This window comes from Megalobrama amblycephala, linkage group LG10 (genome assembly GCF_018812025.1).
Source record: "Megalobrama amblycephala isolate DHTTF-2021 linkage group LG10, ASM1881202v1, whole genome shotgun sequence".
NCBI classification, from domain to species: Eukaryota; Metazoa; Chordata; class Actinopteri; order Cypriniformes; family Xenocyprididae; genus Megalobrama; species Megalobrama amblycephala.
The window spans coordinates 9,628,755-9,656,704 of record NC_063053.1 but is presented as its reverse complement, the minus strand read 5'-3'; the positions used below and the strand labels follow the sequence as shown (position 1 = coordinate 9,656,704).

Genomic DNA, 27,950 nt, shown 5'->3' with positions numbered 1-27,950 from the left:
CCACAAAAACAAACCCATCTTCATTTGTTTCCCAAACATCTCTGATTCTCTGAATGAGAGCATGAAGTTCAACTGTACAGTGAAACTGGGGCTGTTACGTCACGCAGCAAAGTTTCAACAGAACCAAGATGGCGGAAGACAGCGGACCGAGGAATCGGCATTTCTCAGCGAAGAACCGCAAGTGCCACAACTTTGATGAAGGTGACTATCTCATTTCATATCGTGTATCATCGAAAGTCCGTTCTTCGGTGATTGTGTCTCACTGGTGCTTCTCTGTTAGTTTGCGTTAGCCTGCGTTTAATGCCATGTTAAAAGTTAAAAACTGGACTTGAACTCGTATTATTTCTGGTCACGGTCAAATTTGACCAGGTGGGAATCAATTCGCGTCAGAAAGCGGATCGCCTCGTGCCCTGAGAGCTGAAATAGAGAGTTTGACTAACATTCAGCTCTTGTTGACTCGGGTTACTAGAGTTAAAAGCCTCGTGAGACGCGCTTCAGAGAGTTGATGCTTGTTATTGACACCATATCGGTTTCATGCGAGATATACACACTTTAAGCGCATGTTTATTGGTAAACTGTAGTGTTCTCGGTGAGTTCTTCAGTTATTTTTACGCTAGCTATTATTAGATGGCTTAATTTGCAACCTTGCAAACTTTGGAGCCAGACTTTTTACTTTCTTGCTTTGTCATGGCCGTTCAGTATGCGTTATGTGTTAAAATCCAATATTATGATAGTTTGTGAGTGGAATGTATTTCACAAATATTAAATTATTTTAATATTTCACTGAATTCGGCAGTTGTTTTGTGATTGGTGAGCTCGTGCGCGCGCACAGAAACGAACCCGCACTCGGTTTTCAAAGAATTAGTGCACTGCTGGAAACTGTATCAAACTCGCATTAGGGAATCATTTGTATCCATATACATCTCAAAAGGTTTTTTTTTTTGGCATAAGTAGTGTGTTTTGTTTTCTCCCTTAAGCTTTAGGGTGGTGGATGTCCTGTGTGTCTAGTCTCAGGACCTACCAGGGTAATTTGCCATGTAAATTTACTTTTACTTAGAGTTTCGCTGGTGTGTCCAGTAAATCAACATGTTATGATGTTAAAGTGCGCAGGACAATTATATTAAGTTAGTTTTTATCTGAGCAAACACATCAGTCAGTTCATAAACTGATAAGACACATGCATGCAGGTGGTTGTTGTTTTAGATAATGGTGTCCCGTCTGTCTGATTTGTATGTCCTGTCTTGCTCAAGTTAGTAGTCCGCATCAATGATATTGGGCCTTTCAATAGCTTTTCCTGTTAGTTTTTAAAACTAGCAACATTTTCACTTTGGAATTAATCGGAGTGAATATATATATATATATATATATATATATGTATATATGTATATGTGCTCCACACAGTGATCTGATCTCATCATCATCAAATCCGTCTGTGATTACATGAAGAACCAGATGAAACTGAGACAAACTAAATCCAGGAGAACTGTGGCCGTGTCTCCAAGAGATTTTAAGAAACCTGCCTTCAAAGCTACCTGAAAAATGATGCCCAAGTGCACCTGGACAAGAGCTGTTTTAAATGCAAAGGGTGGTCGCACAAAATATATATAAAAAAAAAAAAAAAAAAAAAAAATATATATATATATATATATATATATATATATTTTTTTTTTTATATATATATAAAATAGATTGCAGAAATTAACATCAGAACTTCTAAATTACATGTTATTTTTTAACATGTAAAAAAAAAAATAGTCTATTCAGATTCATGGGAGAATCGTGATCTCTATTTTAAACCGAAAAGAAAAGTGATTCTCAACTTTTCCAGTATCGTGCAGCTCTAATGTATTATTACAAACAGTGTGTGTGTATAAAGCAGTTCTGAATGAACTGTCCCCTGTTTAGTGTGTCCTTGGAGTGTGTTAGCTCACTCTGACACTGCTTGACTCTGATCCAGGGGCTCTGTTCATCTGGCCGTGAGCCTGAGGAGACTAAAGCAAGGGGAGATGGTGTTTGTTTTGTGTTACATATGTCTTAACCAGAGGAGAAAAATGACCAAATTTAGCCCTGTGGCTGAAGGGATCTAGGCTTATCACAGCTCATGGATAAAGTGCATGGGGTTAGAACAGAGACCCACACACTCCTGGAATAGAAAGTGACCACAGTAATGAGCTGCTAGTTGAGTGCTTAAAAGCAAAGCTGCAAACGTCAGAAAACTCATGTCTGAACATCAAGGACTGTGTTCATTATGTACATTTTTCTTATCCATGCATGCTTTTTTTGGCCAATATTGCCTACACAAAATAAGTGCAAATAGTGATGATTATTTTTGACATTTTAAACAGTGACACATTTAAGGCTGAAGCTGCAATATATAGTCGATGTTTGTATTTACCTGTCAATAGACAAATACTTAGTCTATGACTGGATCATTATTGCTGTGATTATTATGTGTCTAGCATATTAGCTATATGTTTGAGAATCATTTTCACACATGAATTGGCACCTTTGAGTCCAGACCGTAAATTCGTTGAAGGTCTTTGGGTTGTGCTGGAGTAGACTTTACAGAGTGCTTGACTCTTGCATTGCCAATACAATGCATCAATTTTTGGTCAAGATCTTGTATTCACAAGAGTCATTGACTCAAAGTATTTGCCTATTTAAATCCAAACAGTGACTTTTTTTTTGCCAGGCAGTCATCATTCACTTACCTACATGTCGTTCCAAACCCGTAAGATTTTCCATTCATCTTCTGAACACAAATGAAGATATTTTTAATAAAATCTGAGCCAGTTCTGTACTCTCCGTTGACGGCTACTTAACTGACACTTTGACGCTTCAAAACGTTCATAAAGACAATGTAAAACGAATCCATATGAATTGAGTGGTTTAGTCCAAATTTTCTCAAGAGACTCGGTTTATATACGCTGAATAGTATTTTTGGCTTTTATTGACATAATCACTGATCAGCGAATATAAACAGAACATAAACATGCTTGATGCACAAGAAAAAACCTCTTCCTGAAGTTTGAACGTGCTGCATAACACACAAGAATGAACCTCATTGGTTCTCGCACGTCAAGCAAACGTGCTTGAGCTTCCGTTTATCATAGCTGATGTGTGAGTTGATGATTTAGATGTGAATAAAAGCTTAAATTAAATCTGTTTAGTGTATTTCTTCAGAAAATTTGGACTAAACCCCTCAATTCATATCGATTAGTTTTATGATCTCTTTATTAACTTTTTCAAGTGTCAAAGTGGTTATTGTCTATCTTAATTTGTGTTTCGAAGATGAACGAAAGTCTTATGGGTTTGGAACGACATGAGGGTGAGTAAATGATGACAGAACTAACCCTTTAAATGTACAAATTACCAGTAATTCCCTGCAATTAACTTTTTACTGTTTTTTCCCTACAGATATGACGGGTGTGGAAGATGTTCCATTGTGCCGGCCAGTTGAGGCGTTGAGCTCACTGGAGGAGTTCAGCTCTGATACTAATGGTGTGGCACCATGTGCTGTAGCAGAAGAGCTTGAGCCGGAGGAGGACCCAGTTCCAGAGGGGGCTCGACCTATTCAAATTGTGATTGCTAGTGAGGATGATCATAAGTTTGAGTTGGATGCTGTTGCGTTGGAAAAAATCCTGATGCAGGAACATGTCAAGGATCTCAACGTAGTTGTGGTGTCTGTGGCCGGTGCCTTCCGCAAGGGAAAATCCTTCCTGCTGGATTTCATGCTACGTTACATGCACAGTCAGGTTAGAATGAACCCCCTTCCACTGATGTAAGCATATGGTAGTTGACAAATGGAGACAAAGAAGGATTTTCTGATTAAAATGTGTATATTTGTAAATGAGGACTTGTGTTTTTAGATGTAAAAACTGGTCACCGTTAATTCTTTTCTCATTTTTTTTAAAATCTACTTTTGATTCACCTAATTCTAAAACATTTAGGCCTGGTTTCACAGACAGGGTTTAGCCTAAGCCAGGATTAGGCCTTAGTTCAGTTAGGACATTTTAGTAGCTTTTATAAATGCGCCTTAGAAAAAAACATTACTGATGTGCATCTTGATGCAAAATAATGGCGCTGGCATATTTTAAGATATGTCAGTGTGAGTTACATTCACTTAAAACATCTCAAACATGCATTTTAGTCTAGGACTAGTTTAAGCATTGTCTGTGAAACTGGGTATTAAACTTATATTCACTGCAACAACACAAATAAATAGAGCCTTCTAATTTTATACGTTATGCTCTTTTATTATATGGAGGTATCATACTACACAACTGATAAAAATGAAAACGTGAGTAGTTTCACATAAGCTTTACAAATTTAATTAACAAAAGGAGGTCAAACTTCAGCCCTATCTTTAAAAGCTTGAAATTTTCTTATTTGGTGTTCTTAATATCTTTCAAGGGTCCTCAAAATATTGCTTCAACAATTGATGAGAAAATGTTTGTTTTGTTTGTACATATGTTATTTCATTTTCAGTCATTATTCAGTCATTAATGTAGTCCCTAATTATTAAATAGTATTTCTATCCACATTTTGTTTCTACATTTTAGTTCAACAATCCACCGAAAATGCACTTGGCTAAAACCCAAAAATACAGTAGTCAACATTTGAAGTGGATCAAAAAAGTTCATCAAAGTTGTCCTAAGAAGAAGGTTTTGGGACAACTTTGATGAAAGGTTTTGATCCACTTCAAATGTTGACTACTATAGTTTATTTATTAATCAAATTTAAATCAACACTCAAATAAAACAATAAGTTGTACAATAAGGCAGACTTTTTAATAACTACTATTAAATAATTTCTACTCCAATTTGTTGGTAAAATATAAACATTAAAATGATAATAAACTAATAATTTGTTTTCATGACAGATTTATTCAAACATATTTTAAATAATCAAGACATCACTAACAGTTTAAGTAAAATGTAATAAAAATGCAATATAGTGCATATATTTATCAAAACACTCCAAGTCTTTTTTTTTTTTTATAGTTAACAAACGAGTTTATGGTAATTGAAAACCTTTCAGTTTACAAGCTGTTCAAATGGTTGATTTTTTTCCCCTTTGAAACACAGATTGAGCGATGACATGATACATTTCAGTAAGTTGTACTGTTTTTTTCAACATACCTTCTGATGTTCATTCATGTTTATTTCATGCTATAACTAGTAATAAAGAGGAAGCGATGATCAGTTCATGTGATGCTTGAACTGAGGCGCTACAGTGATCTGTCGTGGCATATTAAAAAGCACCAAAACGGCTTTTGTTGTTTGAATTTCATGACAAAATCGACAGAATTGGAAAATTGCTCATTGTGCCTTTTAATATGAAATAAAGTCTTAAAGCTTATTGTGAGTGTTGGATGGCAGGCGCGCTACAAAACCGAAAATTTGTGTTTTGGGCAAATTTTCGGTAGCCAAAATTTCGGTGAATCACTAAATATAACTATATACAATATAACGCATTATTAAAATGTAAAATGCCCTTATCTGTGAGGACTGCAAATTAACGTCAACTACCCTTATGCATTCAAATATGCAAGACATGAGAGCTCCAACACGGTTAAAAATAAGTCTATCTGAATTATCATTCCTGAGAACAAGTTCCTGATGACTCCTATCGTTGACATGTCTTAACTTGTGGTCTGCTTCCTGCATTTATAAAACCAGCTAGGTCACATGTGTGCAAGCATGCAAGCTTTATTACGTGCATTTCAGGACATTCATTAGAACAATCTCTTTTGTTTCTTTGTAGTCATCTGAGTCATGGATGGGAGGAGATGATGAGCCATTGACTGGTTTCTCCTGGAGGGGAGGCTGTGAGAGAGAGACCACAGGAATCCAGGCCTGGAGTGAGGTGTTTGTTGTGGAAAAGGAAGATGGAAATAAGGTGAATGGGCGTTCAGTTGAAGATGTGTATTATGTCACTGTCAAGATATATTGACTGTGTGATAAGACTAATGTATGCGTGTCCTTAGGTGGCTGTGCTGCTGGTGGACACTCAGGGAGCCTTTGACAGTCAGTCCACCATCAAAGATTGTGCCACTGTTTTTGCTCTAAGCACCATGACCAGCTCTGTGCAGGTATGTAGATGTGCGTTAGTGAGGCTCATACACTAGTAAAGGCTGTCATTACATGGGGCTTTGTCATTCATTGTAGGCTCTATCATATTATGTGACCCAACGACCTTGTTTGTTTTAGGTTTATAATCTTTCTCACAATATCCAAGAAGATGATTTGCAGCATCTCCAGGTAGTTCTTTATTGGTGTATGTTGTTAGTGGTGTGTTAATAGTGCAAGTGGGACAGTAACATAATGTGTCTTTTATAGCTCTTCACAGAATATGGTCGACTTGCACTGGAGGAGATCTATGAGAAACCATTTCAGGTAGAAAAGCTATTTCCATACTGAGTGTCTGTCATGGCCACAAATTAACCTAAGCTCAGGGCAAAAAGTGACACATGCCACAGATATTTAAAATGTTTCAGGGGTGACTTTACAACCATCATTGAACGATCAGATAAAATGTTTTGATGGATTGTATGGAATGTATTTGTGCTGTTATATGTTTATAGAAAATAAATATCCCCTCAAGAAATACTGAAACGTTGAACTTTAATAAAAACGTTGAACTTTAATAAATTCAGACCCTGGTGCCCATCATATTTAATATATTATACATGTGTATACAGTGCCCTCCACAAATATTGGCACCCTTGGTAAATATGAGCAAAGGTGGCTTTGAAAATAAATCTGCATTATTTATCCTTTTGATCTTTCATTAAAAAAAAATCACAAAATTCTAACCTTTCATTTAAGTAAAACAATTGAAAATGGGGGGAAAAGCTCATTATGAAATAAATGTTTTTCTCTAGTTCGCATTGGCCACAATTATTGGCACCCAATTATTGCAACGTCTGTTTGCCAAGATAACAGCTGAGTCTATAATGCCTGATGAGTTTGGAGAGCAACTGACAAGAGATCAGAGACCATTCCTTCATGCAGAATCTCTCCAGATCCTTCAGATTCCCAGCTCCATGTTGGTGCTGCTTCTCTTCAGTTCACTCCACTCATTTTCTTTAGGGTTCAGGTCAGGGGACTGGGATGGTCATGGCAGAAGCTTCATTTTGTGCTCAGGGACACATTTTTGTCCATGTCCAACCACGGCCCATTATTGGATTTCTAGCAGAAGCGGTCACGTTTTGATTTTTATCTGTTAGTATTTGATAGAATCCATGATGCCATTTATCTGAACAAGATGTCCAGGACATCCAGCGGAAAAATAGGCCCACAACATTAAAGATCCAGCAGTATATTTAACCGTGGGCATGGGGTACTTTTTATCCCTGTGTGCACCAAACCCATCTGGTGGGTTTGCTGCCAAAAAGCTCTTTATTTTTTTTTGTTTCTAAACCATAGAAGCCGGTCCCTTTTGAAGTTCCAGTCTTGTCTGACAACTGAATATGCTGGTGATTGTTTTTGGATGAGCGAGGAGGATTTTTCTTGAAACCCTCCTAAACAACTTTTGGGGTTGTAGATGCTGTTTGGTAATTTTTTTAGGCTTTCTGAGACTCAAGACTCAGCTAATCTCTGCAATTCTCTAGCTGTGATCCTTGGAGAGTCTTTGGCCACTCAAACTCTCCTCCTCACCGTGCATTAGGACGATTTAGACACACATCCTCTTCCAGGCAGATTTGTAACATCTTTAGTTGATTGGAACTTTTTAATTGATGGTGGAAATGGGGATTTTAAATGCTTTAGCTTTTTCTTACAGCCACTTTCTATTTTGTGAAGCTCAACAATCTTTTGCTGCACATCAGAACTATATTCTTTGGTTTTTCTCAATGTGATGAATGATTAAGGGAATTTGCCCTATGTGTTTCCTCATGTTTATATTCCTGTGGAACAGGAAGTCATGGCTGGACAATTCCATGTTCATGATCACCCTGGTGTGCTGAAAAAATAATGTAAATATGAATGGGAATATACTTCAGAGATATTTTACTCATAAGAATTTCTAGGGTTGCCAATAATTGTGGCCAACATGTATTGGAGAAAAACATTTATTTCATTATGTAAGTTTCCCCCCCACTTTCAATTGTTTTACTTCAATGAAAGGTTAGGATTTTGTGAATTTTTTGAATGAAAAATCAAAAGGATAAGCAATGCAGATTTATTTTCGCAGGCGAATTTACTCATATTTACCAATATTTGTGGAGGGCACTGTATATGTACACTGCCAAGTTTGGGGTCAGATTTTTAAAAAAAGTTAATTTTATTCAGCAAGGACTTGATCAAAATTAAACTGAATTCAATTAAATGGATCAAAAGTGAGACATTGGACATGTTATAAAAGATCGCTATTTCAAATAAGTGCTATTTCTCCAAGAGTCCTTAAAATGATTCCACAAAAATATTAAGCAGCGCAACTGTTTTCATTGATGATAAATGTTTTTTGAGCAGCAAATGAGCATATTAAGAGTAATTTCTTAAGGATCACATGACACTGAAGACTGGAGTAAAGATGCTGAAAATTCAGCACATCACAGGAATACATTTTATTTAAAAAATAAACTAGAAAATTCTAATTTTAAATTTGAATAATATTTCACAGTATTACTGTTTTTATATACTGTATTCTTTATCAAGTCTTATGCAGTCTTGGTGAGCATAAGAGACGTCTTTTAAAAACATTTAAAAATTCACAAATACTGATGTGATGAAACAACACAATTATTTTCATACCACAATAATTCACTATGAAATCTGATCGTGCAGTAGATTAATTAAAGACTACTTTTGATAATAGGATAGTTTTCTTTTATTCTCTGAAAAAGTTGAGCTAATGACCTGAATAAATTGGGCATCGATTACAACCTAATCAGTCTGTGTAAGAGTTCATTGAGAGATGCATTGTTTTGTTTGAACTAAAACATGTTTTTTTTCTAAATTTAGTTGTAAAACAAAATGCATCTGTAGCTTCACTTCTCTTTTCTGTCTTTTAGAAATTATTGTTTTTGATCAGAGATTGGAGTTACCCTTACGAGCATAACTATGGGCTCAAAGGAGGGAGTCACTTCTTGGAGCGGAGACTACAGGTGAGATGAAGCTCAGAATAGATGAACAAGGCATCAGCATGTCGAGCAAAGTGTGACTGTTTCATTTGTGCTATGCAGGTGAAGCCAAATCAACACGAAGAGATGCAGAATGTTAGGAAGCATATTCACAGCTGTTTCTCCGACATAGGCTGCTTTCTGCTGCCACATCCAGGTCTTACGGTGGCCACCAACCCTTACTTTGATGGCAGACTGAAAGGTCTGGACAGATTTCTCTCAGACACTGACATGGAAGTGCACTTCTGAATTCTAGGCTCATCATTAACTTTTTTTTTTCCTTCTTTTTGTTGCAGACATTGATGATGCGTTTAAGAAGGAGCTGCAGAATCTAGTGCCTTTACTGCTGGCACCAAAGAACTTGGTAGAGAAAGAGATCAATGGAGCTAAAGTCACATGCAGAGACCTGCTGGAGTATTTCAAGGTCAGATTTGATTACTTGGCTGCCATCACAGCTGTAAAAACAAATCAGATTAGGTGTAAATTGTGTCAGGATTTAAATTGAAGAGGCTCTATTCAAGTGTTCCTGTAGAATTTGTGTGGCAAATGATGCAAGTCTTTATTGATAATAAGGCAAGAAACCTCTGTTTCATTTAGTAAATGATATAGTCAAGTAATACAGTGCATTAGCATGACAGTGGCCTGTTTACAGCTGTCAGACAACATGAATGCATTAATGTAGACTTTAGTTGGTGTGAGGTCACAGGTGTGCTTCTTTTTTTACAGTGCCACTGAACATGCCTCATCCAATCAGGTTGTAGATCCATAACATGTTCTGCTTTATGAACATCCAGTAAAATACCCATGTTTGCATTCCTTTATTTGTAGGCATATATCAAAGTCTATCAAGGGGAAGAGCTTCCACATCCTAAATCCATGTTGCAGGTATGTTCCCCTCCATCTATAAAGTGACCTAAACTGCTGTTGAAAAGTTTTAGGAGGGAATTTAAAAAAAAAAAAAAAACTTCTATTTGAATATATTTTAAAACATAATTTATTCCTGTGATGGCAAAGCTGAATTTTCAGCATCATTACTTCAGTCTTCAGTGTCCCATGATCCTTTTGAAAAGTTCAACAGCATTCCTTCCTTAAATATCTTACTGATTCCTAAACATGTGCCTCTTTTACTCAGGCAACTGCTGAAGCAAACAACTTGACCGCTATTGCTGGAGCGAAAGACACTTATAACAGAACCATGGAGCAGGTAGAGTTACTTTGAACCGCTATTATGACAGCATACATGCAGACAAATAGGAGATAGTGTGAGCAAATGCATCCTGCATATCAAGGAGGTGCATTCAGTCAAGATTCTTCACCACTAAATGGATCATAGATGGAGTGGGACCTAAATTCTATTTAAATATAGCAGGAGCGTGACGTGAGATGAGCTAGCCTATATAACTGAAAATAACTTGAGGCCATTGCCCTAAAATAGTAGGTTTGGCCTAGTTAACTCACAAAAAGAAAATGCCTGTTATGGTTTAGTTCGGGGTCGTTACTACCATAGACATTGAGGAGGGACAAGTCCCCCCAAAATTGTCCCCCCAATATTTGAAATTCTTGCTCTGCTGCACTTCATTGTGCAGCTATCTGTATGTTGTTAGAATGACAAAGGTTTAAAAGTTACATTTTTAGTCTAGTGACTGGTCTGCCTCAGCGGTCTAATGCTAGTCAATGTCAAAATGATTGAGATGGCCAATCAAGCCAAGTAGTTGGGGTTTACTGTTTACAGAAGCAGAGTGTGAATTCCAGCACTAAGTGTCAGTTTACAGTTGAAAGAGAGCCAGGTAAGATGTAAATAATGAAACTTTGAATACATGTTAGCTGTTTTGCGATAGAAATGTTAAAAGAATGACAGTAACATCCAGTAACGCAAACTACTCTACTTTTTTTTTTCTCAAAAATGGCCGTAAACTATACGAGAGCGTATTAGATCCCAGAACCTCTGACACGGTTAACAAAAGTTCTACCACCAGACCATTAGGGAATTCAAATGCTAATTGCAGATCTATGTATTTATTCACTAACACAAAGAATCTCGGGACTAACAATATTTTGTATTGTAAATATAGTATATGTAAGAATCACAATAAAGATGAGTTCTCAATGTACTATTAAAATTGATTTCTGGTCATTTTTATGCTTACGGCTTCGGTTTAGTTATATCTGCATCTGGTGATTAGAAAGATTAGGAATGTGTCTGAGCTAATAATTTTGTTGCGTGTTTGTCACAGGTATGTGGAGGAGACAAACCATACCTCGCCCCAGTTGATCTCCAACGCTATCATGAAGAGTTTAAGAAAACCTCTGTTCAGAAGTTTTGCTCTGTGAAGAAAATGGGCGGTGTGGAGTTCTGTCAGCGCTACCAGCAGCAGTTAGAGACAGAGCTGGATGAAGTGTACACAAATTTTGTGAAACACAATGAAAGCAAGAACATTTTCTATGCGGCGAGAACTCCGGCCACTCTGTTTGCTGTCATGTTTGTCACCTACATGGTCTCCACCGTAACAGGTTTCATTGGTTTATCAGTAATCGCAGCTCTGGCCAATCTTGCGATGGGGGTTTCTCTGCTCTCGTTGTGTGCCTGGTCATATGTCAGATACTCAGGAGAGTATCGAGAAGTGGGCGTGGCTATAGACCTCATAGCAGAGGCCCTGTGGGAACAGGTGAGTTATGCTTCCTGGATGTGCTTCTGCATGTTGGTTGGGAACATTCTACTTTTTCTCCCCTGCCCCACACATTGTTGTTTCAGTTGCTTTCCTGTCATCTTTTATATTCATCTTAGCCTATAAACCGTCAAGCCCATCAAGTTCCTCTTTAGTATAGCTTACTCATGGAGTCCAGAGAAGAGGACTCCATGAGTAAGTAAAATGTTGTCATAGGACACATGAATTTTAGAGCCAGTCCTGCATCTAATGTCAGATTTACATCCTGTATCCTACTGGGAGTGTTGAGATAGGACTTGATTTATATGTGAATTCACATGGTATGCTTTCATCTACTTTTATCTCATCTGAAGTGCTTTTGAGTAGGGCTGTGACAATAAATCGATGCTTCTCGTTTCGTGGATTGAATTTGAGATTTTCCGAATGCATTGCAATTCTCTCTCGAAAAGATTCTGAGCTTAGTTTTTAACAGCAGATGGCGCTCTAGGCTAGTTTTTAACTGCATGCTTAAATGCTCACGAAGAGTGCTTGTGCGTTTGGCTGAATCTGAGAATGTACTTGCTCCTCAGAATGCTTTTATGATGCGAGATTAATATAAACAGCCCACTGCAAACACCCTTGTAATTCGCTTCAACCTTTTCGAACTTTATGAATGATCATTTTATAGGTTCAAGTGGTGTGTGTAAGGAATTGGAAGCAAGCAGAGTATGGCTGTTTTTAAAGCATGCAGTGCCATCTGCTGTTAAAAACTATGCTCAGAATCGATTCGAGAGAGAATTGCGATGCACTTGGAAAATCTCAGAGTCGATTCTAAATCATTTCGCGATGCATCGATTTATTTTCCCAGCCCTACTTTTGAGTTCTGAATTTTTCTGGGTATTAGACTAAAATAATATATAGGGTTTTGCATTTCAATTGCTTTTATGTATTATTACTATTGGTCTTTATTTGTTAAGGGATAGTTCATTCACAAAAGAAAATTGTCATTTTCTCACCATTATGTGATTCCACACTCATAAGATCTTTAAAACAGAAATTAAATGGATAGTTCACCCAAAAATTAAAATTCTGTCATTTACTCTACCTCAAGTTGTTCTTGTTGTTGTTTCTTCTATTTTTGGGTGAACTCAATTTAAGCTTCCATAAGAATCAATAAGGTTTGTTCTTGCACATCAAACAAGCACGGTTGAGCTTCCACACACTGTATTTGTTTGGGTCTCTTCAGAAAACTTGGATTAAACCACTCAATTCATATGGATTTCTTTTACAAAGTTTTTATTAACTTTTTGAAGCGTCAGGTTTTAGTGGCATGGACTTTCAATGGTGGGACAGAAATCTCTTGTTTCATTAATTAATCTTCAACACATAAATTAAGATATTTTAAAGTCTTAATCTTGTAAGAATTTGAACAAACCCATAACCTTAAGTCCAGGGTTCTCATGCTCATGGAACATCTTGAAATATCATGGAATTTTATTGTTCCAGACCAGAAAATATATAGAAGGTGATACAATCTCATAAATTAATAAAATCAAGTCATGGACATTTTTTAATGTAGTAAATATTATCTTTTCTACATATGCTCAACTTATTTAATCAGCTAGACATTGCTCTTTGTGTATGATTTTAAAATTCTTAAATTTTATACAGTAATTGAAAATGACAGAGAAAGTCATGGAAATTAATGGGTTCCCTTTGTGGTTATGGTGTGTATAAAAAAAAAAATCCAAGAGATGTACATATCAAGAGACTTGTTGGTGGACTCCTTTTGACTTTGACCTGTAAGCAACCACTTGGCATCAGGTTAAAAATGTTCAGATAAGCACTGTTCACATTTTCTGCAGAAAAATCTAGTTCTTAATTGTTGATGTTTTCTTTTTTGTTCATTGTAGGTGCTGAAGCCACTTACTGAGCAATACATGGAAGAAAATGTCCGACAGACAGTTGTGAACTCTATAAGAGCCACGCTAACAGATCAGGTGACACAAGCTACGAAGTTGAAGACCAACTGACAGTTTGCTGTGCCTTATCTGCCCAGTGTTTGAACAATCACCGCTTTTATGTTGTGTAGTTTTTGTGATGTTTGGTCATGTAGACTCTAACCAAAGTTTACAACATAATTTACCCTGACCAATATCCACACCACCAACGTGCAGACTGACACTGTAATGGCAAAGAACATCATTAAAATGCTTATCAATTCAGGTTTAAGTCATCAGATATACAAGCAGCTTTGGATTTCTCTTGGGTTGAAGGATTATCAGGGAAGCACTACAAATGTTTTATAATCTGAAAGTTAATTTGGAAACTAGATGTTAAATCTCTTATATGCTTAACGGTTGAATTACTGCTGTCAGTGGATGAACTGTAGCATTTTCCATTTAGCCTTCTACCACATCCTGTTACTCAGAGGAAATGTACCAGCTTTTTTGCTGGATTTCTTGTGAGGTATTTTTAGAGCCTTTAAGGAACGCTGAAGTTGTAAATCCATCCAAGTCACCCCTCTACTGGGCCTCTTTCTGTACAGTGTTGTTTTAGACTGTATCATAGCCTCATGCATGTAAATGAGTATATAAATATCAGCTGTAGATCACCTAAGGATTTAATTTACAGACTGTTTTGAGATGTGTATGAATGTGACGCTCTATTTGCCTTTTGTTGTACTTCTCTAAGTTCAGAGCACCTTTCATTGCGTCTTCTGGCCCATGGGAGTGCTCATGACTTGATTTGTCAGTCTTTTAAGGTTATGCCATTTAATTTATTTTTTAAACAATTAAAATATTTAAAATTGGATTGTTGTCTGCATTGTTGCTTGAATGTCTTGCAATACAAAGAAATTTTCAGCTCAAATGGACTAGATGTGTAAACTTGATCGCATTCAAGCTTTTGCTTATCAATGTTTTTACAAAAAAGACAAGTGATTTTCTTTTAATCATGGGGCATGAAAGTCATCTATGCCACACTGATGTTTACTACTTTATTTTAACTTTACAGTAAGGTTTTATAGGTTAACAATGTTAATCTTTTACATTGTGTATCCAAGATGAAATTAACATTTAATGTATTATGAGAAACATGAATTTGCTATAAACATGTACGTTAGGTTAATAGTATATATGCTACTAAACTAGATGGATAAATTCCAATTGTTCTTTATTGCTAGTTCATAATGCCTAATGCATTAATTTATATAGTTAATACTTTAATTAAAAATGAACTTCAAAAAAGCCTACGCAACTAATGTCAATTCGTTTTTTTCTTCAAAAATTGCATCTCCCCAGAGTGATAATAGCGAAGTTTCACCAAAATGTGCTGGAATTCAAAAGTATGGCATCTCACCAGAGTGATAATAGATGCTTTTGTGTTGGAGCTGTTACTGCCATTCAAGCGGAACTGGTTTGGTTCAAAACCATTTTTATAACGTCTTTTTTTTTTCCAAGCGCTTAACGTTGCCAGCATTGGTCCTGTTACTATGGTGATAGACATTTTAAAACATTTTAAACAATGGGGATTGAGTCGCACAGTAGGCTTCTGTTGCAGTCCTTTTAGATGGTGGGAAGTAATGCAAGTAAGGTAAGAGCTTTGGAAGAAATGTCTCATTTTATTTCATTTCAGCATCTATAAAGTGCTTCTTAATGCAAGCAAAGTGTTGTTGCCTAAATAAGTTGCTTGAATGTCTTGCAGTACAAAGAAACTGTCAGCTCAAATGGACCCGGATATCAAACGGACTAGAAGGTCTGTGCGCAAGTGTAAACTTGATGGCATTCAAGACACACAGCAGGGCTTAGACAGACCAATTCCTGACAAGTTGGGCACCCATCAGCCAGAAGCCATCAGCAGTGAAAAGCAATCAAATGACAAAGACATGCTTTTTAATGGGTGGAAGAAAGGACAAGAACTCCCATGTGCTAAATCACAACATGCTGAATTGGATACCCTTGAGAACAGGTTCTTTAAAGTGCGACACAGTTTACTGCAAAATACAAATGGAAATGTCAATCAAGATTTTAATGAGCATACAATGGAATCCCTGCACAGAATTCTAGCAGGAGCAGATCTGCTTAAAAAAGAAGAGGCTACAATGAGTATACTCGGGTCAAAATATGATTTACAGATGGGCGGTAACTCTACAGCCTTACATCTGCCCTATGGTTACTTGGTTAAGTCTAATTCAACAAGATCTGTTGAATGTTCCTCAAACCCACCCAAAGTAATTTTGAAGGAAATATCAAAGGGTCGAGAAAGAAGCAGAGCTGACAAAAGTTCATCTTTCAAGGGCAAACATCTTGACTTCTTTGAAGTCGTGAAGGAACAACTGCAACAGAAGGACTTGGAGAACCAACATCTTGTCCATTTGTTGTTGGTCAAGCAACAAGAACTGAAAGATATGAAAGAGATATCAAAGCAAAACGAGAGGGAAACCCAACTTATTACTGAAAAGCTGAAATGTGAGGAGCAAAAAAATACAGAGATAACCACCAGGTTTGATCATATCTGTGAAGATATGAAGAAGGAACTAGCTGAAGTCAAAAGTAACAACAAAACTTCAGTGAAGCAGCTTAAAGCACTGATGGAGAAATATGAGCGCCTCAAAACACGTTCCATCACGATGAAGGACCAGCTCAATCTGGAGCTCAATGAGAAAAAGAGCTGTCAAAAATCATTAAAGAAGCTTCAGCAGGTGTCTCAAGAGCTGCTAACCAAGCAGAAACTTCTAGAGGAACAAAGAAATGTAGCAGGACGAGATCTTGCTTTATGTAGAGAGAACTTGCAGATGATGGATGCTGAACACAAGAAGAACATCAGCATTAATCAGAGGCTTGAAGAGGAGGTATCAGCCATGAGAAGTGAATCTGCAAACCTCAGAGATCATTTACGTAAAGCTCAGGAGAAGAACAGAGAGCTCATTCAGTCGACTCGCTCCAAAGAGTCTGACAATGAGAAGAATGTAAAGGAATTTCAGGACATGACTGAAAAACTGAACAGCGAGTTGGAGAAATGCCGAACAGAAAGAGACAAAGCAAATCAGCAGGTGGAGACCATGAAATATGAATCGAAATTGATTCACAACAAGCAGAGAGTGGAGATACTTCAACTACAGGAGCAGCAAAAAGCCTGTCTGGAGCAGTCCGATGGTTTGAGAAGAGAGTGCGAGACCTTGATGGAGATGGTCAATAAACTAAAGAAAGACAAGCAAGTCCTGACAGAGAAGCTGGAGAGCATTCATAAAGAAAAGATGGTGTCGCAGATGGCAAGCATGAAGGAGGGAGAACGACTCAAAGAGGCCATTCGTTTGCTGGAGCGAGAGAGAGAGGTGCTGTTAGCGGAGATGGAAGACTTGCGTAAGGATTATTTTGGCCTCAGTGACAGGATCACACAGAAAATGGGCCACATGGATGCAGCTGATCCTCCCATGACCATTACTGACATCACTACAAAACATCACAGAAACGCACAAAAGTTCTCACCTACTGATGATGGTATGATTTACGATTCCTAACATATACAGTATACAAGTCTTTTTTATTTTAATGCTAAATGTATTGCAAATTATATTATCAATGAAATGAACAGATTTATAAATGTATTAGTATTTTGTTTGTCCCTCTTTTGCTTTAATTACAGCAGCACTGGAGCTGCATGAACTCTGGCCATGATGTCACCATCATAAACTTACTCTTATTGTGATTTAGAAATAGTGCAAAATCTTAACTTTGGAATTTTCCTAAGTCTTGAATTTTTTTTTTTTTTTTTAATTTCCAGGTCTAAATGAGTGTTTTATATTAAAGACATTTGTTCCAATTATTTCGATTTCAAATAAACCCTGATCATTTGAACATTCTATTGATCAAAGAATCTTGGGGGAAAAAAAAAAAAAAAAAAAATCAGTTTCAACAATTAAGCAGCACAACCGTTTAATGTTTTAACCAAATGAACCGTTTAAGAAATGACTGCTGAAAATTCATTAAAAAATCTGACCCAATACTTCTAGTAGTGTACATGCCCATTAAGTAACAAAGACATTTATTATAACTTTATGAATCCTGTGTTTGGAATGTAAATGTGATTGCCCATTTTTCAAATGACTTGTTTCTTCCCTACAGTGATTCAGGATATAAGAAGAAAACTAGAAGAGGAGGACAAACAGCAAAAATGAACAAGTCATTTTGTCTTATGGATCTTAGCTTAGCTACATGGGGATTTTTAAAATGTGACTGGCACTTATCTGTCAGAGGCAGAAACTACATTGTAATTTTTTGCTAGTTACTGAGGGAGTTGCAACAAGTCTCAGAGGAAATTAAGAGTCTGTACCAATGGTCGATATGAACCCAGAACCTTTACATGCCCTGTATCATCTGTGAATGGAAGCATCTGTTGGTTTTCTAACACCACAGCTATTGTACGCACATGCAAACTTTCATGTAACAATACAGTCAGACTTCTGCGTCACATTCTTCTGAATGAAAAATAACACAGATTTAAATAAACATTACAAATAATGAATACAAAATATTTATTATATTTGAAAAATTTAAAAAAGGAACGTGCGTGTTCTACAGTATTCTAGAAGGTCAAAGTGCTTTGAAGCGGTTAACAAGTATATGAATCCTATTCAGTCAACTACACATGAAATGTACAACAGTATTTACAGGGTGGCCAAAGTGGGGGATTCTTTTTGTTAGTGCAAATCCCCCTCCAAAAAAAGAAAAAAACGACATGAAATTAAAATGTTAAAACTGTTAAAAAAATTGATAACCAAGGATGGACTAATTAAAAGCAGCAGTGGTGGTTAACAAATCTAAAATAGAAAAGATGTCAATCTTTCCGTATAACCAGCAGGCAGCTTCTATACCAGTTAACGTTGCTTGATAAGTTTAATCAGTGGTTATAACTCAACTTTGGCCTAAAGGCAAGCTTCAAGTGTCCATGCTCTCAGGACAGAATGATGTCAGCATTGTCATCTTTGGTCTCAATAACTTTAAACACCCTGTCCTTCTCTTGTTTCATACGCTTCTTGGCTTGATCTGAAAAGGAAGATTTGGTTCACATTAGAGGGGCATTACAATATCAAAGTATAATTTGTATCACCACTATGCAGTGAACTTAACACACATTACATAGACACACATTTATAACCGATGTGAAGGACATCCACTTACTTGTTAAATCACTGCGGTCTAGCAGGATCTCCAGATCTTTGTCACTGATGACCTTTCCTTTAGTGCCTTTCACTGCCCTGCAACAGCATGAATCACGTCAGGTCAGAGTCTATAATGACGCAACTTCATAAAGTATTGCTAAATTCTGCATTGTAAGATTAAAACTCTTGTGACAATTGAGATATACAGTGTGAATGTCTGTACCCGTCATAGTCTCTGGAATTCAGCAGTTCTACAAGCTCATTTACATCCATGCAGCTCTTGGTCTGTTTGAGTTCTGCTTTAGAACCTTTAAATTTATCTAAAAATGACAAATTAAGTGGGGGAAAAAAGTCAGTCACAACAAAAACTAGATGCTAAAAGGAAAAATAATTAAATTCAAAAGTTGGTAATGTGGCCATCTGTGCCATTTAATAGCTACATACTTTTGTGAATGACCATCTTCTCTAGCTTTCTCTTGGCGGAGGCTCTCTCCAGGATCTTTTCATCAATGGTGTTGGCCGTAATAAGGCGGTAAACCATCACAGGCTTTGTTTGCCCGATACGGTGACAGCGATCCTGTGCCTGCAAATCCGCCTGAGGATTCTGAAGATGAAATTCATAAATATATGCTGTTAAGACTTTTCATTCACATAAAAATTATTGAAAGAACAGAGGCTTTAGCCAACTTTAAATTGGTTTAAAAGCATGCAAAAAAAAAAAAGAAAAAAAAAAAAAAAGGGAAGTCACGTGTGAACAAGTTTTACTTGTAAATTCATACCCAGTCACTGTCAAATATGATGACCGTGTCAGCAGCTGTGAGGTTGATCCCAAGACCACCAGCTCGTGTGCTCAAGAGGAAGAGGAACACCTCTGGATCAGCAGCAAACTTCTTCATCTGCATGAAAAATAGTCAACTGAACAATAAACAACCCACACTAACTGTAATGCAATGGCAATTTGTATTAACCAACAAACTGCTGCTCACATTCTCATCACGGTCTGCGTAACTCATTGAGCCATCCAGTCGGCTGTACTCATAACCACGGAGATAACAATAATCCATCAGAATATCCAATATGGAGGTCATCTGGCTAAAAATCAGCACCTGTTTTAAAAAAGTTTTTTTTTTAGTCAATTAAGACTACGACTTGGATCAAGACTTGGTTACAACCAAATTAATAAATTAATAATATATTTGATTTTATTATTTCAATTTCAAATAAATGCTGTTCTTCTAAAGTTATTCACTACTCAACAACAACAACAACAACAACATTTCTGAATGTGATTGATTTCTGAAGGATCATGTGACTCTGAATTTAAAGCATCTTTACTCGTCTTCAGCTTTTCCCATCACAGGAATGAATTACATTTTCAAAATATATTCAAATAGAAATGTTTTCACATTTTTACTGTATTTTTGATCAAATAAATTGAACAAAAGTCTTTCAAAAACATTTTTAAAAAATCTTGGACCAAACTTTTGAACTGTAGTGCAGATTCAAAATTAATGCAGAAAGCATTGAATATCTTTAAGAAACTCTATGGGCATATAAAGTGCTGTGTGCATCATAAATATCCAATATATCACTCAGTCCTACATATAATCAATGCATACAAAAACACTCACTGATAGAGCTGTTAATCATTAAAATGCATGTATGAGAAGTGATCATTACCTTGTGCCCTCTTTTTTTCAGTTCAGGAAGCATTCGATCAAGGATGAGAAACTTCCCTGATGCTTCCACTAACTGCTCATCGATCTGTGCCAATGAGAGAAAGATTTCACTCTTTCTATTGCCTTGCCAATGCGATCACTTTATACTAGATGTAAAATAACATGTGACGTACCTTGAAGTCTCCAGTGGTGGGGTCCAGAGGATACTCTATCAGGTAAGCATGGTTGCAACACCTCTTCAGCAGCATCAGTACGTTCTGCAGTTTTAAGTTGATTTGAGCATCAACCGGCACAAACACATCCATCACTGGGCTGGGGCTAAAGAGAAAGTAACCATGTCATGTCAAAAACATTGTGACATTAAACAGAAGAGTATAGGGAAGAGGTAAAATTGGTAAACTGACCTTTCCTGACTCTCCATCTCTTTCTGAACTTTCTCTAGATATTTCTCAAGGTCTTTCATAGAGTCAGTGTCCTTTTCAGTATAGTCCACCACCTTCCTGGTCCTGCGTTTTGGCCGGCCACTGGACGTCAGCTGCACAGGTCCCGAATCATCCTTAAGTATGCGTTAGAAAAGACATTATTAACCATGAAATACCATCAGTGACAATCTAACTTTCAAACTTTCATTTAATAATTAAAAGGCCTGTTCACACAAAGATTAATTTTTAGCACATTTTAATTTGAATGAACGGCTGTTAATGTGTCTGTTCATTTAGTGTTAATGTGTCATGTATTTGATGTTGATTGATAAAGACCTTAGCGAACACAAAAATCTGAATGGCTGTTTGAAAACATGTAAATACAGCAAGCCTTCCTTTCTTCTCTGTAACAAGCCTGTGTCAGAAACAAAGCTGCACAGCACTCTGTGTACTGGAGTAACCGGGTATCTCTGCTTTTCCAAAAGCCACACCAGAGTGAATTAGCATTTTTATTCAGCCATCTGTCATTTTTCACATATTTGTCTGAACAAACCGTATACCAAATAAGACCATATTTTCACGCTGAATATTTGTGTTTGTGTGAACAGGCCTTAACACTGCATACAACTCACCTTCTCCTGACCCAGCATCTTTGCAATAGTCTTGTTAACAATGGCCATGTAAAAGGCCTCCTGTTTGTTGGTGAGGGGTGCGTACACAACAATCTCTTTCTTAGGTGGAACCTCCAGTGTGACATCTGACTTCAGTCTTCTCAGAAGGAAGGGTGTGAGGATCTGAAAGATAAACATTTCATCAGAACCACAAGCAAAATAACAGACATTCTTTACTAACAACAGTAGCTAGTTTCTATCTAGCTGAAGAGCATTTAAGATGATGTGCAGTTCTAGCAATGTCTACAAAACTTTATTAAATGTCATGTGAAGATACCTGATGAAGCATGTGAAGGATCTTCTGCTCTCGCTCATTAGCCATAATATTTTCTGCATCTGAAGTGATGGTGCTAATGTCAAACCATGACTCAAAACTAAGGAGAAAAATGTTGCCAAACATTAAAGAGTGTTTGCATTTATGGGTTTAAACAACAACAACAACAACAACAACACACTAGACTCTATTCTCAACAATAATCAGAAAATCTCTTTGCTTGAAAGGAGTCACGTGTGACTTCTTACCTTTTCAGGTCATCAAACACATCTGGAAGGAGGAAGTTGAGGAGAGACCACAGTTCAGACAGGTTATTCTGCAGGGGGGTTCCTGTCAGCAGCAGTTTGTTGTCAGTTGGCAGCATCTTCAGCTCTTGCACCAGCCGACAGTTCAAGTTTTTAATCCTGTGGCCCTCATCCACAATTAGATAGTTCCAGTGGAAACGCTGAGGAGACAAACATAAGAACCCTCAATTCATGCACTTCAAAACTTCTGTGTGTTTATCAGGATTAAATTCAAATTTATAAAATTCACCACATTTGCATTAATCTTTGTTTAAGTGTCAGAAGGGACACATGTTTCCATGTTGAAAAAATTAGACAATTTGATGAAAGACTGAACATACAAAAAGTCCTGATTAATTGTGCACAACAAGACTAAGGACCAGTGGCATAAACATAGCCACAATGTTAACAGTGTCTTAACCCTAACTGCTAGTTGGTCAGACTAGGTAACTGGTCTTTCTTTTTGAATTCAAATTAGGCTAGTCTATGTTTTTATGTAAATTACTAAGTAGTCCAAGTTTATGAAATCGACTGCAGATTAATTTTTGTATGCAAGTGCCAAATAAGCAACGGCAGATCTTTTTACCTGAAGAAATTTCCGGTCTCTCATGGCAATTTCAAAGGATGTAACAACAACAGGGCACATTCTGAGGGGACCCTGGTGCTGACGGATCTTTTTCACCAGGTTCATCCTCTCATTTTGAGGACCATGATACAGCAGGACGGACACCTTAACATAGAGCAAGAACAAAAGAGTCAATCAATAGTCAAATGGATGAAAGCTCTCAAATTGTTAGCTCTTGTCTTAAAGCATTCATGTCAATGAAGTTGAACTACTGTTAATGATTCACACCTCTGGGGTGAAGCGTTTAAATTCTGAGATCCAGTTGGGAAGAGTGGACAAGGGAGCCACAACTAAAAAAGGCCCAAGGACCTTTTTCTCTACCATCATGGCAACATGGGCAATGCACTGTATGGTTTTCCCAAGACCCATCTCATCAGCCAGGATACCATTGATACCATTCTCCCATAACATCTGCAAAGCAAGCAGAACAGTTTATTATTAGCCATTATACAAACATATAAACATTTACACAACATCCTTGTCTTGCAAATCACAAGTATAAAAGCATTAAGACAGATGGGTGTTTGGTTAAAATTTAATCAGCAAACACATCAAAGCATACACATATTGAACAGCATCCAACCCTCTTCAGAACTACTATACTGCCCTCTGCTGGTCATCTGCTCAATGCCTCCAGGAAGCACTTACCCTGAGCCACTCTATGCCTTCCACCTGGTACCACCTCATCACACCCCCAGTGAAGAGTTTGGGTTGCTGTGCAGGTACCGGTTTGCCGTTCACGGTTCTGTCTGGATCCAGCATCTGCTTGCTGTTCTCCCGCAAAGTCTCAGACAGCCTGCCTTTAATATCCGAGTTTGTGTCACTCAGCTTCTCTATATCCTCAGCTTCCAGTTTTACTGATGTATGTGCCTCCTTTACAAAACATCAAGAAAAGTAATCTAGTTCATTAGTCTAACTGCTTTTACATGATTGCCAAGCAATGTTGCAACTTGGCCTTAATACAGAAATTACACTCAAAGGTGTGTTCATCAGTATTTTTACAACAGCTTCAAATGCTATTATTTAAGCAGAAGTAAAGTCCAAAGTATACCCAAGTATACATATTTTTACACATATGCTTGGGTATACATAGTGCGCATGACAAATTTTGTCAACAGCAAAGTACGTGCACAGCCCGATTTTTCTATCTGTGCACACAGGCTTCACAACCACCACTGTAGTTTTTTGATCACTCAAAGACTTTTTTAAACACTCATAACTTTTGGAGAAACAGTGTAGACACTAGACAAAGATTAATCTTTCTAGTGCATATTGACTAGGGCTGCCACCTAATAGTCAATGAGAAGAGGCTTAATAGACTAAATTTTAATCAGTTGGTAATGGCTCTAAGGGTCAGTTCACCCAAAAAAAAGGAAAATTCTGTCATTAATTACTCACCCTCATGTCATTCCACACCCGTAAGACCTTTGTTCATCTTCAGAACACAAATTAAGATATTTTTGATGAAATACAAGAGGTATATGACTCAACAATAGACAGCAATTTAAACCACACTTTCAAGGTTCAGAAAGGTACTAAAGACATCTGTGTTTACGTCTGAATGCTGGCTCAGTATTGGCCTCTTGGATTTCATCAAAAATATCTTAATTTGTGTTCTGAAGATGAACGAAGGTCTTACTGGTGTTGAACGAAATGAGGGAGAGTAATAAATGACAGAATTTTCATTTTTTGGGTGAACTGACCACCTGTCTTTGTGCACGGCACACTTTTAAATAGAGTATAAAATTGTGTGTATTTGACTGTGTGCACATATGCATAAAAACTATAACTTGGGTATAATTTGAGCTTTAGAGTTAGAACAGTGTTTTATAATAAAGATTTTACAATGCAATAAAGCATAAAACTTTACCTCTTCCATTTTCGGTTTTTTGGCTTTTGACAGAATTTCCTTAAAGAGAGAAAAATCCACATCAGTAATTAAAATACATCTACACTTTATTGGTGTCATAAAAATCAAATAAAATTGAAGACACACCTCTTTGGACATAACATCTGCGATTTTGTAATCCTCCTCCCTTTCACGCTTCTTTCTCTCAACTTTACATGTAATAATAAACAGATGTATTATTTATATAATGTATTGCAATATAATGTATTGCACACCAAACACTTTGAAATGCACTTTGAAATGCAATCTGAGGGGCCTACCTTTTACAGTCTTTTTATCATTGCCCTGCGAAAGACATGAAATTCAACAATTACAAGTTTACTTTTATTTAAATGGATCAAAATGTTGTAATAAAGCAGGATCACAAACTTACCTTTTGCTTCTGACTAGCAGCTTTCTTTTCCAGTCTCTCTTTTTTAAGTTTTTCCTATGTTTTTAGAAAAAGAAGTTTTTCATTTCTGAATCAAAACGGAGCAATCAGTAAGTTTGTGCACAATGTTGATGTCAGTACAACTGAAAACAAGAACTTTAAAGAATCATTAGATTTCTATAGTGTAGTGGATATCACACTTCAATGAAGAATCTAAAGGAGGCGGGTCTTAAATCTGTCCTGATCTTAAATGCCTTTAATTAAAGTCGCTATACAATGTTACAACAGGGGCAGGTGGTGCAGAACAAAGATGGCATTTGATTGGCTCACAGTTCTCTGCTCACAAACAACATCCGTACCAGTCCACCATGTTACGGTTCATTTAAGATAAACACCTTCATGTAAGATTTAGATCCGGAAATCGTTAAACCCCAGTGAGACAACTCTTTCCTGTCTTTTGAACAATACACACCTCTTGCTGCTGCTGTTCCATCTTTGTGAGCAGAAACTTAGAGTAAATGTTGCTTTTCTCCAAAAGGTGCTGAAGTCTTTTGAATCGCATCTCTTGAGAATCTTTTTCCCGTGACTGTCTGGCCTGTTAAAACAGCATTATTATAGATCTTTCATGCAGATAAATTATATTTAATTTTTAAAAACACTGACTTTTATAAAAACACTGCAACAGATACAAATGGCTCAAAGTATTTTTCCATTACATTTACAGTATTTTATTACTGGATAAGAACAAAATATCATAAGGATTGCACTCATAAAGAATGAAATTTTGGACATACATAACTAGATTTCCAAGCCTTTTCAGGATTTATCTAGACTTACAATCATAATTTCCCTTATACATTATATACATATATATATTTATTTATGTGTCACAACCCTAGCAGGAATCATATCATAAATGTTATTTATATAACGGTTTACCTCCTCCATCATTTCTCTCTCTTTCTTCTCTCCCTCCTCCACTAAATGCTTCTCCTCCTCCTCCATCTCTTTGGTAATAACCATCTCCCCAGGCTGGCTTTTTTCTGTAACATGCAGGAGATTACTGAATTTAAATTGAATGTTGCATGGACTTGCACAGACAGGTCTGCCACCATCTCTAGAGGATTTACAGTGAATGTGTGTGTGAGATTAGTGTTTTACATACCCATAGTGGTCTCCTCCATTGCAGTACCTTCTGGCTCTTCGGATTCATTGGGTTTGGGGCAGTGAGGGGAAACACTGCGTGACTCTTCTTTGACAATGCTGCAACATGAAAGTGAAGTCAATTTTAAAGCATATGGCCATGTCAACACTTCATACTGCATGCACACTTACCCACTCATTTCTGCTGCTTTCTGGGTAAACTGGGTGTGGAATTAAACGTCTCTGAAACCTTATCAAACGTCTGTAGTGCAGTTCAGTACGTAAAACAAATTATGTCTAACGACCTGATTAGCTAATATACAACAAAGCCTTACACAACAAAAATACGGAAACGTTTCGTAACTGCAGAGCTTAATGCAAATAGCATAAATGTAACCGAACGGACGTTTTTTTGTGCAAAACAAAACAAAAATTATACAAACACTCCTAAAAGTACATGAGTCCCAGACACACCGCCAGCACATTCACCGAACGCGCGCCTGTAACGTGAAACTTTGTAGTAAGGCGCGAGGCGTTTCGCGCCACTGTGGACGAAACCATTACAGCTCACAATTGGAGGGGTGGACGTCTAAACTTTAGTCGTTTAATGACTCGATATATTGCAATACTATTAAAAAAATATTATTTTTAACCGTAGAATTACAATTTTGAATACTCATGAGGGCTTCTTCTTGTAAACAAGCTTCTAAACAAGTCTAAGCGTTTGAAATGTATTAATGTTCACCCCTTATACTGCGGTGCGTATGCAAACAGCCTAGTTGATATTTCCCGCGAAAGTACAGTTCATTCGGTGCAACAAAGTGGAGTTTTTATAAGTTGTGGGTGACTCTATTGTTTGATCTATCCGACACACACACACACACACACACACACACACACACACACACACACACACACACACACACACACACACACACACACACACACACACACACACACTCTCTCTTTATGTATAGAGCTGTTCAGCCGTAACACTTTGAAGAGAATTAGCTTTTTCAGTCGCTTCAGATTCACGTTGTGTGTATATACGTCAGTGTAATTTCTGTCGTCGAACAAAAGTGAAGTCTCTTATATTATCCACAAACCTTATTTACACAAATTGAAAACCGCTATTCTAAAAACCCATATGAAATTCCTCTGGTAACTTAGTTCATGTGAGTCATGACTGAACAGCTCTTGGAAGTGGAAAACTCAAACCTGTTTGTGGTACAAAGATGTGTAGATGGTAAAAGTTTGAAGCACTAACATTACCTTGGTCAAGTTCTGTCCGGTCTCACATCGCTCGCATACATCTTATATTAATGTAAAATTAGCTATAGGGTGATATGAAAGGGAACATGACGAAGGATGATTAATAAGAGCAACGAGGGGTGTTACTCCGCTTCATGTCGTGCCCAAAACACACTTTGCTCAAGGTAAAATCACTTGCGCACAACCTCAAATGACGGCGGAAACAGCATTGTTAAAAAAACACCAGTGTTCAATTAACAATTATATTTATTTACAATAATAATAAATTATTCCTCTCTTAAACAGTATGACTTTTACGGTTGCCAAGCAACGTAGTATTACGTTGGTTCTTTGTCGTGACGTGTGGTCACAGAAGTTTAACAATTTTATA

The 27,950-nt window shown here is 37.0% G+C and overlaps 3 protein-coding genes across 5 annotated transcripts; 2 read left to right on the top strand and 1 right to left on the bottom strand.

The window, feature by feature from the left end:
- The first annotated feature begins 43 nt into the window (after nt 1-43).
- On the top strand, nt 44-14,581 carry atl2 (atlastin GTPase 2). 2 transcript variants are annotated; one of them, XM_048204460.1, is made up of 13 exons: nt 44-201; nt 3,418-3,755; nt 5,767-5,901; nt 5,990-6,094; nt 6,213-6,263; nt 6,342-6,398; nt 9,017-9,109; nt 9,188-9,326; nt 9,421-9,548; nt 9,953-10,009; nt 10,257-10,328; nt 11,359-11,790; nt 13,683-14,581. In XM_048204460.1, the coding sequence occupies exons 1-13, from the start codon at nt 129-131 to the stop codon at nt 13,800-13,802; spliced, it is 1,800 nt and encodes a 599-aa protein (XP_048060417.1). In that variant the 5' UTR covers nt 44-128; the 3' UTR covers nt 13,803-14,581. The 2 variants fall into 2 exon arrangements, with proteins under 2 accessions (XP_048060417.1, XP_048060418.1); XM_048204461.1 differs by lacking the exon at nt 44-201 and adding an exon at nt 316-589.
- Nucleotides 14,582-14,732: 151 nt separating this feature from the next.
- si:ch211-250c4.5 (coiled-coil domain-containing protein 110) lies at nt 14,733-17,952 on the top strand. Its single transcript, XM_048204459.1, has 3 exons — nt 14,733-15,363; nt 15,475-17,270; nt 17,895-17,952. Exons 1-3 carry the CDS (start codon nt 15,263-15,265, stop codon nt 17,945-17,947), a joined length of 1,950 nt encoding a protein of 649 aa, XP_048060416.1. The 5' UTR covers nt 14,733-15,262; the 3' UTR covers nt 17,948-17,952.
- Nucleotides 17,953-18,287: 335 nt separating this feature from the next.
- Nucleotides 18,288-27,748, bottom strand: hells (helicase, lymphoid specific). 2 transcript variants are annotated; one of them, XM_048204457.1, is made up of 23 exons: nt 27,581-27,748; nt 26,331-26,428; nt 26,105-26,208; nt 25,638-25,760; nt 25,169-25,222; nt 25,056-25,080; nt 24,883-24,944; nt 24,757-24,795; nt 23,535-23,759; nt 23,115-23,297; nt 22,848-22,991; nt 22,226-22,422; nt 21,981-22,077; nt 21,665-21,826; nt 21,015-21,166; nt 20,784-20,928; nt 20,612-20,695; nt 19,918-20,037; nt 19,711-19,827; nt 19,376-19,535; nt 19,155-19,251; nt 18,951-19,027; nt 18,288-18,815 (listed from the first exon to the last, which is right to left on the bottom strand). In XM_048204457.1, exons 2-23 carry the CDS (start codon nt 26,347-26,349, stop codon nt 18,724-18,726), a joined length of 2,478 nt encoding a protein of 825 aa, XP_048060414.1. In that variant the 5' UTR covers nt 26,350-26,428; nt 27,581-27,748; the 3' UTR covers nt 18,288-18,723. The 2 variants fall into 2 exon arrangements, with proteins under 2 accessions (XP_048060414.1, XP_048060413.1); XM_048204456.1 differs by lacking the exon at nt 27,581-27,748 and adding an exon at nt 26,501-26,834.
- Nucleotides 27,749-27,950: the final 202 nt, after the last annotated feature.

Coding starts and splice junctions, on each gene's coding strand:
- hells (XM_048204456.1), bottom strand. Junction 23,298..23,534: donor AAGGCATAGAGTGGCTCAGG/GTAAGTGCTTCC, acceptor CTTGCTTTGCAG/ATGTTATGGGAGAATGGTAT. Junction 21,167..21,664: donor AGATGCTGGGTCAGGAGAAG/GTGAGTTGTATG, acceptor CGCATACTTAAG/GATGATTCGGGACCTGTGCA.
- atl2 (XM_048204460.1), top strand. CDS start 129: ATGGCGGAAGACAGCGGACCGAGGAATCGGCATTTCTCAGCGAAGAAC. Junction 10,329..11,358: donor ATAACAGAACCATGGAGCAG/GTAGAGTTACTT, acceptor TGTTTGTCACAG/GTATGTGGAGGAGACAAACC. Junction 11,791..13,682: donor CAGAGGCCCTGTGGGAACAG/GTGAGTTATGCT, acceptor TGTTCATTGTAG/GTGCTGAAGCCACTTACTGA.
- si:ch211-250c4.5 (XM_048204459.1), top strand. CDS start 15,263: ATGGTGATAGACATTTTAAAACATTTTAAACAATGGGGATTGAGTCGC. Junction 15,364..15,474: donor TGGGAAGTAATGCAAGTAAG/GTAAGAGCTTTG, acceptor AATGTCTTGCAG/TACAAAGAAACTGTCAGCTC. Junction 17,271..17,894: donor GTTCTCACCTACTGATGATG/GTATGATTTACG, acceptor TCTTCCCTACAG/TGATTCAGGATATAAGAAGA.